The sequence below is a fragment of the Hypanus sabinus genome, chromosome 11 (assembly GCF_030144855.1).
Source record: "Hypanus sabinus isolate sHypSab1 chromosome 11, sHypSab1.hap1, whole genome shotgun sequence".
NCBI lineage: Eukaryota > Metazoa > Chordata > Chondrichthyes > Myliobatiformes > Dasyatidae > Hypanus > Hypanus sabinus.
The window spans coordinates 4317133-4336601 of NC_082716.1; the positions used below are offsets into that span (position 1 = coordinate 4317133).

The window sequence follows — 19469 nt, forward strand, 5'->3', positions numbered from 1 at the left end:
ATCTCCACTTAAAATATACCCAATAACTTGGCCACCACAACTGTCCGTGGCAATGAATTCCACAGATTCACCATCTTTTGGATAAAGAAATTTCCACTCATCTCTGTTCCAAATGGATGTCCCTGTATTCTGAGGTGCCCCCCACCAACCTTTCAGCAGACTGTCTTTAACCTGTCTCTCCTTGTAAAAACGATGGTGCTAATGGTAAAAGTGTTTTGTGTCATTGTTCTTTCCCAAAGGGGGAGCAAGGAGATCTGGGAAACAGTGGGAAGATTGGAGAGCTGGTATGTTTAGACTTTTTTCCTGCTCAGTGTCTGTTTGTGACATTTCGGTGGGGCGAGTGCATTTAGATTTTGACTTAAATTTAAGCTTTGAACTTCGTAAACTGAACCGTTGCTGGGATAAAGAATGGGGGGGGCGGTGGCAGGCAATCTTGTCAAAGAGTTTCATTAAAACTCTAGTAAGGCCGCATCTGGACTATTGCATTCAGTTCTGATCTCCCTGCTACAGGAAGGACGTTGAGGCTTTGGAGAGGGTGTAGAAGAGGCTCACCAGGATGCTGCCTGGATTAAAGGGCATGAGCTATAATGAGAGGTTGGACAAACTTGGGTTGTTTTCTCTGGAGTGGCAGAGGGTAAGGGGAGGTTTTTAAGATTATGAGAGACATAGATAAAGTGGATTGACAATATCTTTTTCCCAGGGTTGAAATGTCTCATTCCAGAGGAGATGCATTTAAGGTGAGAGGGGGGTAATTTCAAAGGAGATTGATGCACCATTAATAACTCTCCGAGACGTGAGGCGAGATATAGGCTTTTATTGACTGGAAGTAAGAACAAGCAGCAATTGACCACCACACTACATCCTGGAGACTGAGGGCAGGGCCCAGGCTCCAATCGCCTTTATACCGGGGTCAGTGGGAGGAGCCACAGGAAAAGTCAGCGGGGGGGGGGGGGGGGGGGCGTGTCCAGACAGGTGTATGTAGTTCACCACAGAGATGCAATGGGTAAGTTTTTTCTTACATGGAGAGTGGTGGGTGCCTGGAATATACTGCCCTGGGTGGTGATTAGAAACATTTACAAATGATATATATGTACAATGTCTGAAATACATCTTATGGAAATGTTTGTTTGATGAACTTTAATAAAAGAAATTACAAAGAAAAGAATGTGAGGAAATGGAGGGATATGGACAGTGTGTAGGCACAAGGGATTAGTTTAGTTGGCCATTTGATTACTAATTTAATTGGTTTGGCACAACATTGTGGGCCAAAGGGCCTGTACCTGTGCTCTACTGCTCTATGTCCTAAAACCTTATGGAAAAGCAAACTGTCAAGAACATATCAAATTCCACTTTAAATGTACCCCATAATTTAGTCTCCACAGCCAACTGTGGCAATGAATTCCACAGATTCACCACTCTCTGGCAAAATAAATTCCTCTTCATCTCTGTTCTGAAGGAGCATCCCTCTATTATGAGGATGTGTCCTCTGGTCCTGGACTCCCTCACTGTAGGAAACAGCCTCTCCTCCTCCATTCTTTCTTGGACTTACAATATTCAACAGGTTTCAATGTGATTTCTCCCCCACTGCCAACAAGTGCAGTCCTAGAGCTATCAAACACTCCTTATACATTAGCCCTTTCATTCCTGTTATCATTCTCATGGATCTCCTCTGGACCCTCTCTAATTCCCAGCGCATTCTCTTACAGATATGGAACCCAAACTGCTCACAATACTCTAAATTTAGTCTGACCAATGCCTTATAAAGCCTTAGCATTACATCCTTGCTGTTGTATTCTAGTCCTCTCAAAACGAATGCTAACATTGCATTTGCCTTCCTCGCCACTGACTCAACCTTCAGGGAATTCTGCATGAGGATTTCCAAGTCCCTTTGCATCTCCGTTTTCTGAATTTGCTCCCCGTTTAGGTCACCAATCTGTAGTTGATGCCTATCTTTGGTGCTTTATAGTGATTGCATCAATATGTTTGGCCCAGAATAGATCTTCAGAGATGTTGACACCCAGGAATTTAAAACTGCTCACCCTTTCCACTGCTGATCCCTTATGAGGACAGGTGTGTGTTCCCTCGACTTCCCCTTCCTGAAGTCCACAATGAATTTCTTGATCTTACTGACATTGGGTGCAAGGTTGCTGTTGCAACACCACTCAACCTGCTGATCTATCTCACCCCAGCACACTTCCTCGATGTCTCATCAGCCAATTTATAGATGATGTTTGAGCTGCGTCTAGGCACACAGTCATGGGTGCAGTGAAGTAGAGTGGTAGGCTAAGCACACGCCCTGGAGGCGCAGTAGTGTTGACTGTCAGTGAGGAGGAGATGCTGTTACTGATCCACACTGACTCTGGTCTCCTGATGAGGAAGTCACGTGGGCCAAAGCCCTCCGCACCCCTTGAGACTAGGCTTGAGACCTAGTTCTTGCTATTACCGAGGACAGGCAACTCCCCTGCCATCTGCCAATAAATCAGTGAATTGAACCTGCAGCATTCCACATTAACAATGTCTAAAAGGGTCTTACAGTCTCAAGAAAAGTAACTAAGATGGCCAGTCACTATTAGAAAGCTTGTCTCTTTCGTGCACTGGCGTCTCCAAAGCCTCTCCAGCACAATCTGCAACAAACTCAGCTCCTTCAGGTCCTTGATACCTTTCCTGTGGGTAGGTGACCAAAACTGTACACAATACCCCAAATTAGGCCTCATCAGCATCTTACACAACTTCAACATAACATCTCATCTCTTGTACTCAATACCTTAATTTACAAAGTCACCTGATACTCTCACTGTAGCCACTACCAGACCAGTCAGAGAATTCCAGTAGGGTTTTGCATTTGGAATAAATATAATACAGGAGAAAAATTGGCAGGTGTAGGTTTAGCACTAGGAGAAAGTGTTGGCATTTGGAATTAGATAGCTGACTGAGAACTGAAACAGATGCAATGGGCTGAATGGCCTCCTCCTGCCTTACAACCATTCTGTGGTTGGAAAAAAATCCAGTCACTGCTTCCCAGCTTCTGATAATTTTGTGAGTTTGATCCTGACCTTTGGCACTGTTTGTGTGGAATTTGCACACTCTCTCTATGGCCACATGGATTTCCTCCCACGTCTGCAGGTCAGTGAGTTAATAGACCACCTTAAATTGTTAGTTTTGTAGGTAGGAGAATGAGTAGGAATTGTCAAGGAGTTGAGAGGAAAGAGGTCCTGTGAGCTGGTAGGGACTTGATGGGCCGAACAGCCGCCTCCTGTGTCATGACAGCTTTGGGAAAGAGAAACAGTTAACATTCAGATCAACAACCCTTCATCAGAACTGGGACAGGAGGAAGACACGAGGGTGGTGAGTTGCAGAGAAGGTGGGAGAGTGTGGAGGGACCATGCCTGGCTGGGTGGTAGTGCCAGGGTTACCCAGGTGGAGGGGCAGTACTGCAACACTGAGGCACAGCTGATGTTCCTGGACACCTCCACCTCCATCTGCACAGAGCACAGGAGATCCACACTTGATTTAACGGAGGCCGCGGTAAATGGGTCATGTTAAGGTGAAGTCCAGCACCATCTGAATCAGAATCGAAACAAACTCCTCCTGTCAGTTCTGGCCACCTCACTGCAGGAAGGATGTGGAAGCTTTAGAGAGGGTGCAGAGGAGATCTACCAGGATGCTGCCTTGGTTAGAGAGCATGTCTTATGTGAAAAGGCTGAGTGAGGCAAGGCTTTTCTATGTGGAGTGACAGAGGATGAGAAGTGATTGATGAAGGTGTACAAGATGAAATACTAGATAGAGTAGACAACCAGAGAACTTTTCCCTGGGTGGAAATGGTTATTACAAGGGATCATAATTTTAAAGTGATCAAATGTAAGTATGGGGGGTGTCAGAGGTCGGTTTTTACAGAGAGTTGTGGTTACATGGAATGAGTTGCCAGGGGTGATGGTAGAGGCAGATATGTTAGGGGTATTGAAGAGACTCTTAGAAAGGCACAAGGGTGATAGAACAATGGAGAACTATGTTGGAAGGAAGGGTTAGATTGACCTTAGAGTAGGTTAAAGGGTCAGCACAACATTGCAGGCTGAAGGGCTGTACAGTTTGATGTTCCATGTTTAGTTTCTCTCCATAAACACTGTAATATTAACTTACTGGGTTTTTTTGTCTGTTCACAGGGTCCTGCTGGTTTGCCTGGACCGCGGGGACCCCGTGGGATTCTCGGCGAAAAGGTAAACTTTTCATATTATCACTAAGACTGCCAGAACCACTGACGTATGTCATGAAATCTGTGGTTTTGTGGCAGCAGTACAGTGCAACACTTAAAAAATTACTGTAAGTTGCAGAAAGAAATATATTTTAAAAATTAAGTGATGCAAAAGGAGAGCAAAATAGCAAGATACTGTACATCAGTTCGTTGTCCATTCAGAAATCTGATGTCGGAGGGGAAGAAGCTGTTCCTGAAATGTTGTGTGTGTGCCTTCAAGCTCCTGTACTTCCTCCTTGATGTAGCACTGAAAAGAGGGTACACCCTGGGTGAAGAGCACCACATGCCACTGATGAAGAAATAACCCCAGAATTCATGGTGAAATACCAAAGGTCCAGCAAATTTCTACAGAAATCATTCTGACTGGTTGCATCACCATCTGGTGTGGAAGTTCCAATGCACAGAATCAGGAAAAGCTACTGACTCAGCTAGTTCAAACCTCCCCACCTTCAAGGATATCCTAAAAAGAGCTACCCCCCCAAGCAGATGGCATCCAGCACTGAGGACCCTACGTATCCAGGACATGCCCCCTCCTCACTGCTACCGTCAAGGAGGAGGTAGAGAAGTCTGAAGACACACACTCAATGTTTCAGTAACAGCTTTCCCCCTCTGCCTTTAGATTTCTGAATGGACAATGAACCCATGAACACAACCTCGCTATTTTGCACCAGAGATTCTGCAGATGATGGAAATCCAGAGCAATACACACAAAATGCTGAAGGAACTCAGCAGGTCAGGCAGCATCTATGGAGAAGAACAAGCATTCGATGTTCTTCAGGATTGGAAAAGAAGGGGGAAGATGCCAGATTTCCATAGATGCTGCCTGACCTGCTGAGTTCCTCTAGCATTTTGTGTGTTGCTCACTATTTTGCACTATTTATTTAGTACTTCGTTTCTACCTAGCACTGTTACTGCGAAACGACAAATGTCCTGACATATGGTGCGCCAGTGATAATAAACCTGATTCTGATGGTGATTTGTGATGATAGCTATTATCAGAATGTCCTTTAGACTCATAATGAAGACATTTCACCCACTGAATCTATGCTAGCTGACTTTGGTGTACTGACACAGTGAAAAGTTTTTCTAGCATACTCTAGACCAAGGGTTTCCCAAACTTTGTTATAATTTGGATCCCTACCATTAAATGATGGCCCCAGCTGGAATCTCCTGCTTTAACTGATCAAATCATTACACAGTGCATTGAAAATAAAACAATAACAGAATGTAGAATGAAGTGTAGAATGCAGATATAGAGAAAGTGCAGTGCAGACAGACAATAAGGCACAAAGTCATAATCTCACAGCCAATCCCATTCCCACACACCATTTCCCAGTGTTACAGACTAGCTATTCCATCTGATTCCCATTACCTCAACTACCTCTCCTCCTACCCTTCATGGATACGCAGCGCAGACACAGGCCCTTTGGCCCATTGGTCCATGCTGACTGTCAACCACCCATTGGCCCCAATCCTACACTGATCCCATTTAATTCTCCCCACATTCCCATCGACTCCCCCAGCTTCCACCCCTCACCCACACACTGGAGACAATCTACAGCAGACAATTAGCCCACTGACATGGGATGCAGGAAAGAACCCATGTGGTCACAGTGAGAACGTCCACACTCCACAAGGCCGGCGCCGGAGGTTGGGATTGAACCCGGGTGTCTGGAGTGGCTCTACCCACCGTGCCACCCTACAGATGAAGTGTATTGGTGTAGGAATCCAGCAGCTAAAGGTGCACAGCTAACCCTTTTTGCAGGGCAGACTCGATGGGCTATCGGCCTAAGTCTGTTCCTACGTCTTATGGTCTAAATCGTACACGTTTAAATGCTTTTGGGAGAATAACAGAGGGATTTTGAGTCATTTTATTTTTATAATTTTAATTTAGAGATACAACACAGTAACAAGCCCCTCTGGCCCAACGAGCCTGTGCTGCCAACTCACACCCATGCGACCAGTTAACTTACTAACTCATATGTTTTAGTAATGTGGGACAAGTACGAGGGGCAAAAGCGAGTTACTGACACCATAAAACCAGTCGCTCTGGGCCGATGGGGCTCATCAGCCGTGGTTGGCAGCTCATCTCGGAGAAGGAAAACTCTGATCTCTGTCTTGCAGCTGTACTGAACCATGGGGAAGGCTTCGGGAGTAAACCCCGAGGAAATATCTGGAGCTGGAATCCCTAAGGCAGTTCTACATTAAGTTCAACACTGTCCGGCAACTTTTGTGACGCCACTGGTCCCGCACTATATTGGTCTCTGCTGTTCCTGTCACTTCATTAGCTGCATGGCGAGGGGGGCCTGCGACATTGGCAACAGCTTGCTCCATATTGTACTGGCCTGCCTTGCATGTTAAACAGTTACAACGCAACACCTATGGTGGACCCTGACAGATAGAGGGCCAATAAGTATGATTTGGTGCCACCCTTCACACCTGGTCAGCTAGTGTTTAACTTGTCTCTTCCTTCCACGGCAGGGTGATCGTGGTGATCCAGGTCCTCTGGGCCCGGCCGGGGAGAAGGGTGCTATGGTAAGCTGTACATCAGACACATGCAACTGTGCAGGTTTGACAAGGTCACCTCTTGGTGTTTCTCCTTATCTTCTGTGGTCACTGTGCCTCAGAGGGCTCCATGCAGCCCATGGTCTCTCTGCTGACTCTGCAGTTCCATTCCTCACCCCACTCCCTGGAGCTCAGTAGGGTTACTTCCTAAAACAGGCTCTTGATTTTAAACATCCATAGTTCGTTCACCTCTGCAAATGCTGACTGACCCATTGAGCCAGCAACTGTCTGATTTAGCAACTTTGCACAATCTGGACAAATTACCTGCAAAGTTTTTCACTGTGACACACACAAAAATGTGTGAGTGGACGTGAAGAGGATGTTTGCTATAGTAGGAAGGTCTAGGACCATGGGGCACAGCTTCGGAATAGAAGGAGAACAGAGATGAGGAGGAATTTCTTTCGCCGGGGGTGGTGAATCTGTGGAGTTCAATGACATGTGGTAACTAGAATGGGGAATGTAAAGAAAGAGTTGCAGAGGGTTAGGAGGCGAAATTACTGGAAACTGGAAGAATCAAAGTTGATACCATCATGTTGGAGGCCAGATCAGATATCCTCCCAGGAGGGGAATCAGAGGACCAGAAGCATTCAGCTTTCTGGCAGAGCAGTGGGTGATCAGAGCCTGTCTTCAACAGTTCAGCCTCTACACAGGCTGCGCAAACACATTCCTTAGCTGCAGGGGAGATTGCCAGGGGTGATGGCCAGCTGTTTAACCGCTCTCTTTGTATTGTTTGTCTTGGTAGGGTTACATGGGACCTCCCGGGACACCCGGACCTGTGGGTCCAGAAGGAAAACCAGTGAGTACCTCGTCTGAAAACAGTGCAACTCATCTTCTGACCTGATGCCCTGTACCCATAGAGTCATAGAGTACTGTGACAGGAACAGACCCTTTGGCCCAGCTAGTCCATGCTGAACTGTTATTTCCCCTCGTCCCATCGACCTGCACCAGGACCACAGCCCTCAAATCTTCCCATCCACGTACCTGTGCAAACTTCTCTTAAATGTTGCAATCAAACCTGTATCCACCACTTCCTCTGGCAGCTCATTCCACACTCTCACCACCCTCTGAGTGAAGAAATTCCCCTTCAGGTTCCCTTACATATTTCACCTTTCACCCTTAACCTCTGACCTACAGTTCTTTTCTCATCCAACCTGAGTAGAAAAACCTGCTTGCATTTGCCTGCTTGCATTTACCCAATCTATAATCCTCATAACTTTGTATACCTCTATTAAATCTCCCCTCTTTCTCCTGGGCTCCAGGGAATAAATTTATAACCTATTCAGCCTTTTCCTATGACTCAGGTCCTCAAGTCCCACAACACTCTTGTAAATTTTCTCCATACTCTCTCAACTTCATTGATATCTTTCCTGTAGGCAGGTGACCAGAACTGCACCCAATACCCCGAATTAGGCCTCACCAATGTCTGATACAACCTCATCATAACCTCTCAACTCCTGTACTCAATACTTTGCTTTATGAAAGCCAATGTACCAAAAGTTCTAGTTATGATCCTATCTGCTTGTGACACCACTTTCAAAGAATTATGGACCTGTATCCCCAGATCCCTTTGTTTCACCACACTTGTCTGTGCCCGACCGTTCACTGTGTAAGTAAAATCCTACACAGTGCCATTATATAAGTTGGCCAAAGTTCTTGGCCTCTATGCTGAACTATCGTGTTCTCCTCTGATAAGAATCCTACCATTAACCTTGTACTCTGTCTTCACGTTCAGCCTTCCAAAGTGAACCACGTGTAAGTCCTATCTTGGTTTCTCCTCTGAAAGTGCAACAACTCACAGTTGTTTGCATTAAATTCTATCTATCTATGCCTCTCATTATTTTGTCCATATCCCTCAAGCTTACATGAAGACAGGAACTGAAGTATGATATTCAGCCCTTCTAGCCTGTCCCACTATTCAATGTACCCATGGCTTATCTGCACCAGGGTCTCATTTCCTTCTCTGTGCCAAAGTTCCCCAAAGACCTCCCACTCAGGCCTGACTGCTCTTGCCCCATGTTGGTCAGGGTCTCGGTTCCCAGTCTGACATGGGTACAGATTGGCTTCAATTATTTCATCCCTAGAGACACTGACTTCTTTGGGCTAGTTGGAACACGTGGCTGTGACCATAGCGTGATTTTGGTAGTAATGTAGAGCTGAGCATTCTGCTGTGTACCTACGGTTGACAGCTCATTCCAGACTGGGTAAAGGATTTTGCAGCAATCCACTGTTGATGGTCACATTCTCCAAAATTACACCACACTTTGGTAGGTTGAATTTCAAGGCAGAATACAGAGTTAATAGCCAGATTTGTAGCAGTGTGCAGGAACAGAGGGATCTAGGGGTCCATGTCCACAGATCTGTCAGAGTTGCCACACAAGTTGATAGGGTGGTTAAGAAGGTGTACAGAGCATTGGTCTTCATTAGTCAGGGCATGAAGTTCAAGAGCCAGAAGGTAATGTTGCAGCTCTATAAAACTCTGGTTAGACCAACTTTGGCATATTATTTTCAGTTCTAGTCATTATAGAAAGGATGGGAAGCTTCAGGGAGGGTGGAGAGGAGATTTAACAGGATGCTGCCTGGATTAGCGAGCATGTTTTATGATGATAGGTTGAGTGAGCTTGTGCTTTTCTTTTTGGAGCGAAGAAGGATGAGAGGTAATTTGATACAGGTGTACAAGATGATAAGAGGTGTATATAGAGTGGACAGCTAGACACTTATTTCCAGGAAGAAAATGACTAATACCAGGGGGTATAATTTAAAACTGATTGGAAGAAAGTATTAGGCAGATGTCCCAGGCATGTTTTTTTACACAGAGAGTGATGGGTGTGTAGAAGATACTGCCAGCATATGGTGGTAGAGGCAGATACATCAGTGATGTTTAAGTGACTCTTAGGCAGGCACATGGATGATAGAAAAGTGAAAAGTTACTTTGATCAGGTTGAAAGGCCGGCACAACATGGTGGGACGAAGAGCCTGTATTTTGCTGTTGTGTTCTACATTCTATATTCCTCCATTTTCTGCATATTCATGTGTCTGCCTAAATGCCTCTTAAATGTCTCTATCTTGTCTGCTTCCACTGCCACCACCTTTGGAGAATGTTCTTTGAAGGAAGAAGCTGTTCCTGAACTATTGAGTGTGCATCTTTAGGCTCCTGTACTCCCTCCCTGATGGTATTAAACTTGAAGTTGGTACATTTACCTCATGCTGATACCAGCTCTTCCATCTACCTTCTAGGGACTCCCTGGACGACGAGGACCACCAGGGTTACAAGGTGTGAGAGGGAGAAGGGTAAGCGGTATTTATCAGTCTATGATGTTCCCTGTCATTTCACCGGTCCACCCCATCTATTCCCAGATCTCGAGAATTCCCAAGTGCACTTGTTTTCTGTTTGATCTGTACGGAATTCAAGTTGCTTGGATACCCTCTCATACTTCCCTTTCATAGGAAGGGTGTGGAGATTGTCAAACTATGAACCACACTCGAATAACTTACATCTCCTCCCAGTCTCACTTTATTTACTTATTTACTTGTGCACAAGGAGAACAGTTCAGCCCCGTCACCAAACTTTACTGAAACTTCAGCTCAGAATTGTCCATTTTTATACAGGTATTGATCCAATCAAAAACTTGAGCACTTGCTAATTGCATTATTTTCATATGTAGCTACCAATCACAATACATTTTTCAGAAGTTAATAACCAATAAAAATCTATGTGTTAATGACCAGTAATTCCTTAGATTGAGTAAAAATAATCAGAATCTGGTTTATTTGCACTGGCATACTGTATGCTGTGAAATTTGTTCTGTTCAAGAGATTCTAGATTATTTAATGTCATTTCCAGTACTCAAGTATAAAGAAGAATGAAATAATTGTTACTCTGAATATGATGCAGCACAGAAAAACAAAATTAGATAAAGTGCAATAATAATAAATATATAAATATGTAAAATAGATTTTGTGGCAGCAGTACAGTGCAATATATAAAATTACTATAAATTACAATAAGAATATAAAAAGATAATTAAGTAGATAAGTGAATGAATGAATAAATAGATAAATGGATAGATAACTAAATAGTGCAAAAAAGAGCAAAATACTGCAGTACTGTTCATGGGTTCATGGAATATTCAGAAATATGATGGTGGATGGGAAGCTGTTCCTAAGTCATTGAGTGTGTGCCTTCAGGCTCCTGTACCTCCTTCCTGATGGAAGTAATGAGAAGAGGGCTTAGCTCAGATGGTGGGGGTCCTCAGTGATAAATGCTGCTGTTTTGAGGCGTCGCCTTTTGAAGATGTCCTTAGTACTCGGGAGACTGGTGTCCATGGTAGACCTGGCTGGGTTTACAGCTTTCTGCATCTTTTTCCGATCTTGTGCGGTGGCCCCTCTGTGCCAGATGGTGACGTAACCAGTTAGAATGCTCTCCACGGTACATCTGTAGAAACCTGCTAGAGTCTTTGGTGACATACCAAATCTCCTCAAACTCCTAATGAAGTACAACTGTTGGCAATAACTGTTCAATTGCTGGTGAGTGCCTAAAATCCTCCATTTGCATCCTTGTCTTTGTCTGCCTGCTGAGCTTGGATCGCAGTCTGGGACAAAAAGGAGCTGCAGAGAGGAGCGGAGTTCTCAAGGGTGTGTACAGCTTGGGTGACTATATAACATGCTGTAGGGAGCACCTAAACTGCATCACTGTGTGGTACGGGAACTGCACTGAGACGGACAGGAAGGGTAGTCAGCACATCAACAGCACCACCCTACCAAGATCGACACGTCAACAGCACCACCCTACCAAGATCAACAACACATCAACAGCACCACCGTACCAAGATCAACAACACATCAACAGCACCACCCTACCAAGATCGACAGGTCAACAGCACCACCCTACCAAGATCAACAACACATCAACAGCACCACCCTACCAAGATCAACAACACATCAACAGCACCACCCTACCAAGATCGACAGGTCAACAGCACCACCCTACCAAGATCAACAACACATCAACAGCACCACCCTACCAAGATCAACAACACATCAACAGCACCACCGTACCAAGATCAACAACACATCAACAGCACCACCCTACCAAGATTGACAGGTCAACAGCACCTCCCTACCAAGATCAACAACACATCAACAGCACCACCCTACCAAGATCAACATGTCAATAGCACCTCCCTACCAAGATCAACAACACATCAACAGCACCACCCTATCAAGATCAACTCGTCAACAGCACCACCCTACCAAGATCAACAACACATCAACAGCACCACCCTACCAAGATCAACTCATCAACAGCACCACCCTACCAAGATCAACTCGTCAACAGCACCACCCTACCAAGATCAACTCGTCAATAGCACCTCCCTACCAAGATCAACAACACATCAACAGCACCACCCTACCAAGATCAACAACACATCAACAGCACCACCCTATCAAGATCAACTCGTTAACAGCACCACCCTACCAAGATCAACAACACATCAACAGCACCACCCTACCAAGATCAACTCATCAACAGCACCACCCTACCAAGATCAACTCGTCAACAGCACTACCCTACCAAGATCAACAACACATCAACAGCACCACCCTACCAAGATCAACTCGTCAACAGCACTACCCTACCAAGATCAACAACACATCAACAGCACCACCCTACCAAGATCAACTCGTCAACAGCACTACCCTACCAAGATCAACAACACATCAACAGCACCACCCTACCAAGATCAACTCGTCAACAGCACCACCCTACCAAGATCAACACGTCAACAGCACTACCCTACCAAGATCAACAACACATCAACAGCACCACCCTACCAAGATCAACAACACATCAACAGCACCACCCTACCAAGATCGACAGGTCAACAGCACCACCCTACCAAGATCAACAACACATCAACAGCACCACCGTACCAAGATCAACAACACATCAACAGCACCACCCTACCAAGATCAACAACACATCAACAGCACCACCCTACCAAGATCAACAACACATCAACAGCACCACCGTACCAAGATCAGCTCATCAACAGCACCACCCTACCAAGATCAACAACACATCAACAGCACCACCCTACCAAGATCGACAGGTCAACAGCACCACCCTACTAAGATCAACAAAACATCAACAGCACCACCCTACCAAGATCAACAACACATCAACAGCACCACCCTACCAAGATCAACTTGTCAACAGCACTACCCTACCAAGATCAACAACACGTCAACAGCACCACCCTACCAAGATCAACTCATCAACAGCACCACCCTACCAAGATCAACTCGTCAACAGCACCACCCTACCAAGATCAACAACACATCAACAGCACCACCCTACCAAGATCAACACGTCAACAGCACTACCCTACCAAGATCAACAACACGTCAACAGCACCACCCTACCAAGATCAACAACACATCAACAGCACCACCCTACCAAGATCAACAACACATCAACAGCACCACCGTACCAAGATCAACAACACATCAACAGCACCACCCTACCAAGATCAACTCATCAACAGCACCACCCTACCAAGATCAACTCGTCAACAGCACCACCCTACCAAGATCAACAACACATCAACAGCACCACCCTACCAAGATCAACTCGTCAACAGCACCACCCTACCAAGATCAACAACACGTCAACAGCACCACCCTACCAAGATCAACTCGTCAACAGCACCACCCTACCAAGATCAACAACACATCAACAGCAACACCCTACCAAGATCAACAACACATCAACAGCACCACCGTACCAAGATCAACACGTCAACAGCACCACCCTACCAAGATCAACAACACGTCAACAGCACCACCCTACCAAGATCAACAGCACCACCCTACCAAGATCAACAACACATCAACAGCACCACCCTACCAAGATCAACAACACATCAACAGCACCACCCTACCAAGATCAACTCGTCAACAGCACCACCCTACCAAGATCAACAACACATCAACAGCACCACCCTATCAAGATCAACTCGTCAACAGCACCACCCTACCAAGATCAACAACACATCAACAGCACCACCGTACCAAGATCAACTCGTCAACAGCACCACCCTACCAAGATCAACACGTCAACAGCACTACCCTACCAAGATCAACTCGTCAACAGCACCACCCTACCAAGATCAACAACACGTCAACAGCACCACCCTACCAAGATCAACAACACATCAACAGCACCACCCTACCAAGATCAACACGTCAACAGCACCACCCTACCAAGATCAACTACACATCAACAGCACCACCCTACCAAGATCAACTCGTCAACAGCACCACCCTACCAAGATCAACAACACATCAACAGCACCACCCTATCAAGATCAACTCGTCAACAGCACCACCCTACCAAGATCAACAACACATCAACAGCACCACCCTATCAAGATCAACTCGTCAACAGCACTACCCTACCAAGATCAACAACACATCAACAGCACCACCCTACCAAGATCAACTCGTCAACAGCACCACCCTACCAAGATCAACAACATATCAACAGCACCACCCTACCAAGATCAACAACACATCAACAGCACCACCCTACCATGATCAACAACACAGTTACTGAAAGATGTGAAACAGGACCAGTAACATCATGTGGGTTCCCACACACTGCTCATGGACTGGTTGTCCCACTCCTGTCGTAGAGGAGGCTACATAGGACCACCAGACTCAAACACAGTTACTTTCTCCAAGCAGTAAGCTGATCAAAACCTCCACTCTGTAACCCACCCCTCCACACCCCCAACCACCACTACTTTATCGTTCCCTGTCAGTCACCTTACGTACCGACACTCCTGTGCCTAGTGTCACTTTATGGACATACAATCAATCTACATGTATATCTTATGTATTTATATTTATGGTGTTTTTATTATTACTGTGTTCTTTGTCTTATTAAATGATTATTACCGACAAATCACTTGTAGTGCACAAGGAAACAATACACTGGACCAGCAAGAGAGCTTACGGTGCTGTCCCACACCCACACTTTGGAAAGCCTGATCACCTGCTGTACTTCTACTCCCTGAAGACCACAGCAGCAGAAGTGAGGATCAAGAAAGAATAGACGAGGCACGGGAGGGCTTACAGGACTGCTTTGAATTGGTGGTCTGGACCGTATTCAAGGATTCGGCTGCGTGTCTGAATGAGTATGCCACAGGTGTCACTGATTTCATTAAAACCTGCATGGATGAGTGTGTGCCTACAAAAACCTGCTGTACATTCCCAAATCAAAAGCTGTCAATGAATCAGGAGGTCTGTAGTCTGCTGAGGGCTAGAGCTATGACATTCAAGTCTGGTGACCCAGGTCTGTATAAGAAAACCAGCTACATCTTGCAGAGAGGTATTTCAAGAGTGAAGAAACAATTCTGAGCGAGGTTGGAGGTGACATCGGATGCATGTCAACTCTGGCAGGGTTTGCAGGACATTACTTCCTACAAAGCAAAACCCATTAGCAAGAATGGCGGCAATGCTTCACTACCAGATGAACTCAACACCTTCTGGCATAGGAAGGGAGAATAAAACTACAGGTATGAGGATCCCTGCTGCACCTGGTGACCCTGTGATCTCCATCTCAGAGGCTGACATTAGGCCCTCGAAAGGTGACAAGCCCCGATGGAGTACCTGCTAAGGCCCTGAAAACCTGTGGAAACCAACTAGCGGAAGGGATATGAGGCATTTTTATCTCTCATTGCTACAGTCGGAAGTTCCCACCTGCTTCAAAATGGCAGCAATTATAACAAAACCCAAGAAGAGCAGGGTGAGCTGCTTTAACGAGAATCATCTAGTAGAACTCACATTGATGGTAATGAAGTGTTATGAGAAGTTGATTATGGCTAGAATAAGCACCTGCCTCAGCAAGGACCTAGACCCACTGTAATTTGCCTATTGCCACCACAGGTCTACAGCAAACGCGATCTCATTGTCTCTCTATGAGACCTTGGATTATCCGAACAATACAAATACCTATGTCAGGATGATTATGCTCAGTGTTGAAAACCATCATTCCTACAGTTCTGATCAAAACGCTACAAAACCTGGGCCTCTGTACCTCCCTCTGCAACTGGATCCTCAACTTCCTAGCTGGAAACACTTTATGTGTGGATTGGAAATAGAATCTCCTCCTTGCTGACGATCAACACTTGTGCACCTCAGGGATGTGTGCTTAGCCCGCTGCTCAACTCTCTCTACACCCATGACCATGTGGCCAGGCACAGCTCAAATACCATCTATAAAGTTGCTGATGATACAATCACTATTGGCAGAATCTCAGAAGGTGACGAGAGGGCGTACAGGAGTGTATTATGGTGCGGTCCGGAGCCTGCATTCCGGTTCTTGATTCGGTCCGCAGACTCCGGACTCCGGGTCTTGTAGCCATCCCTCCTTTCACCCTTGAGCCCAATTAGTCACACCTGTGGATCATCGTGGCTTGTTGGGACTCAAGGAGGCGCACCTGATGCCTATTGGCTGGCAGTGTAAATAGGGGGCTCTGGGACTTGGAGTGGAGTTGGGGGGTTGCCTTGGTGTTCCCCTGGTTAAAGATGAGTTCTTCCAGTAAGTCTGGCAGTCACCCTGGACCTAGTTCCCTTCCTGTCCCTTGCCTCTGTTGGGCAAGCCTGGCCAGACTACCATTGCCTGGTGGGGGACTCTGCCCCTTTCCATCCCTTGCTGCTGATGGGTTGTGCCCCACAACCTACCCAGGTGCCCCATGACCTGCTCAGGCCCCTGTGTTCCTGCCTGGGAGGTCCGGGCCCTGCCCAGGAGTTATGTGGCCTGCCCAGAGGTTTCTGCCCCTTTCCATCCCTTGCTGCTGAAGGGTTGTGCCCTGCAACCTACCCAGGTGCCCCATTACCTGCTCAGTCCCCTGTGTTCCTGCCTGGGAGGTCCAGGCCCTGCCTAGGAGTTATGTAGCCCACCCAGAGGTCTCTGCCCCTACCTATCTCTCGTTGTTGATGGGTTGTGCCCTGCTACCTACCCAGGTGTCCTGTGACCTGCCCAGGCCCCTGTGTTCCTGCCTGGGAGATCTGGGCTCTGCCCAGGAGTTATGTGGCCCACCCAGAGATCTCCTAGACCTTGCCTGAACTCTGGGATCCTCCTGGCCTGAACTCTGAGACTCTCCCGGAACCCCAGAATCACCTTGAATGCTATGTCCCTCACGCACACCATGGTCTCCACATTTTGTCTATTGTTTAGTTGTTCCCGTCCTGCCCCTAGTACTTCAGTGCCTGCATCCTGCACTTGGGGTCCAGCCTCCTGTCCCCTTATGACAGTGAAATATACCAGCTAGTTGAGTGGTGTTGCTGCAGCAACCTGGCACTCAACATCAGTAAGACCAAAGAACTGATTGTGGACTTTAGAAAGGATAAGATGAGGGAACACACACCATTCCTCATTGAGGGATCAGAAGTGGAGAGAATGAGCAATTTCAAATTCCTGGGTGTCAATATCTCTGAGGATCTGACCTGGATCCAACATTTTGATGCAGTTACAAAGAAGACAAGACAGCAGCTGTATTTCATTTAGAGTTTGAGGAGATTTATGTCACCAAAAACACTTCAAACACTTGCAAGTTTCTGCTTATGTAGCATAGAGAGGCTGCCTCACCAGCTGGTAATGGGGGAATGTTGGGAAGGTGGGGAACGCTACAGCACAGGATTGAAATATGCTGCAGAAAGTTGTAAACTCAGCCAGCTCCATCATCAGCCTGCTCCCTCATCAGCCTCCAGGACATCTTCAGAGAGTTATCCCTCAAAAAGGCTGCATCCATTATTAAGGACTCCCATCACCTAGGATACGCCCTCTTCTCATTGCTACCATCAGGGAGGAGGTACAGGAGCCTGAAGACACACTCTCAAACATTCAGGAACAGCTTCTACCCCTCTGCCATCAGATTTCTGAATGGACATTGAACCCATGAACACTACCTCAATACTCTTTAATTTCTTTTTTTGCACTACTTTAATTTAACCTAACTACTTAATATACATATTTATACTGTAGGTCACAATTACTTTTCTCTATTATTATGTACTCCATTGTACTGCTGTTGTGAAGTTAAGAAATTTCACGACATATGCCGGTGATATTAAATGTGATTCTGGTTCCTTTTTGTTCTGCATCAGATTCAGAATGACAATTATTTAATTCTCCTTTACACTTGTGTGCTGGAAATGACAGGAGTCAATCCTGAATCTCACTCTCTCTATCAGCTCCTTATCTTCACCGTTGCCTTGCTGCTACTTCCACACGTGTTCGGCTTGGGTTACTATTGCTGGATTTTAATGTTTTAATCCAAGGTTCTTTCAGAAGCCAGGAAAGAGGCACAAAGCTTGCTGCTTCACAATCATTCTATTACACGCTAACAGGACAGAGAGAGTTGAAAACAGATAGTTTTAAAGGTCTACTGATTGAAGAGGGAGAGATAAAGAAAGATAGCAATCAGCATGGAGCAGCTCTTTTTATGCTATAGATAGAAAAAAATCCATTCCAAGTCATAGATAAGAGTCAACCAATGAGAAAGCTCTTATTCAAATAAAGCAGCACCAAGAGAAGCTTCCAGACTGTCTAGCATAACCATTAGGGGACACACGGAACAACTGACCACTAGGAAGTACATTAAACTGTTATATGTATATAAGGATTACTTAAAATACTAGCAGACAGTTAATTGTTAAACTGAAAATTCAAATTTCAAAGTAAGTTAATTATCAAGGTACATTTATATCGTCGTCGTAATTAGCTCGCATCTAGAAATTCCAGGTGGCAGATGATTTCCTTCCACGCCGCTCTGTTGTTTTGGTCCTTTATTGAAACTGACATATTGGGAAATCATGTTCTCAGCAGATCACAGCAGTGGCTTGCCTTTGTCTTCTGCCGGGTGAGTTTAAAGAGATCACCACCTCTCTTCTTGGTACATCATCTGCTTGCAAAGCAACCATTGTCTTCCAAGGTCGCAGCTCTTCGCCTCCCCCATCAGTCTCCTGCTGGTCCGCCGTTGGCCATCGCTAGTAACCCTGAGCAAGGGACCCTTACCAGGTGCTACCAGCCGGGTCAGCTGGACTTGGGACGTGCTGAGCTCCAGGCCAGATGTTGGGGTGGCTGGCGGCTGTGGTGGGTCCACCAGGGATGGAGCAGCAGGGCCTGGGCCTGGTGGCGAAGGGCTGTGAGCAGACGTCGGAGATGGAGGCGGTCTCCCGGAAAAAAAATAACAGGAAACACATTTTGATCCTTAAGATCTTGTCCAACCCTCCTTTGGAAGAGATGAGCTCTCACAGTTCCCATTGTGTTTCTCCCACCTCAGCCTCCGTCCGCTGCCACTGCTGCTGCAGGCTATCCTGCTGCCATCTTATTCCAGTACATATACATATAATGTGTGTGTGTGTCAGCATGAGACATATTTTCTTGTGGGTATTCACAGTAAATACAAGAATCACAATAGAAGCAAAGTAAGACCACACCCAATAGGACAAGCAAACAACCAATGTGCAAAATTCAGCAAACTGTGAAAATACAAAACTAAACAAAAAATAAATAATGATTAATAAATAAGCAATAAATATCGAAAACATGAGAAGAAGAGTGTTTGAAAGTGAGTTCATAGATTGTG

General features: G+C 45.8%; 1 protein-coding gene across 1 annotated transcript in view; it reads left to right on the forward strand.

Annotated features, from left to right (window-relative positions):
• LOC132401662 (collagen alpha-1(XXIV) chain) overlaps positions 1-19469 on the forward strand; it is a 511504-nt gene that overhangs the window by 307642 nt on the left and 184393 nt on the right. Inside the window, exons 24-28 of the mRNA XM_059983704.1 lie at positions 240-284; positions 4161-4214; positions 6731-6784; positions 7557-7610; positions 10049-10102. Coding sequence (XP_059839687.1) covers positions 240-284; positions 4161-4214; positions 6731-6784; positions 7557-7610; positions 10049-10102 — 261 coding nt within the window. The remainder of the gene's footprint in view (positions 1-239; positions 285-4160; positions 4215-6730; positions 6785-7556; positions 7611-10048; positions 10103-19469) is intronic.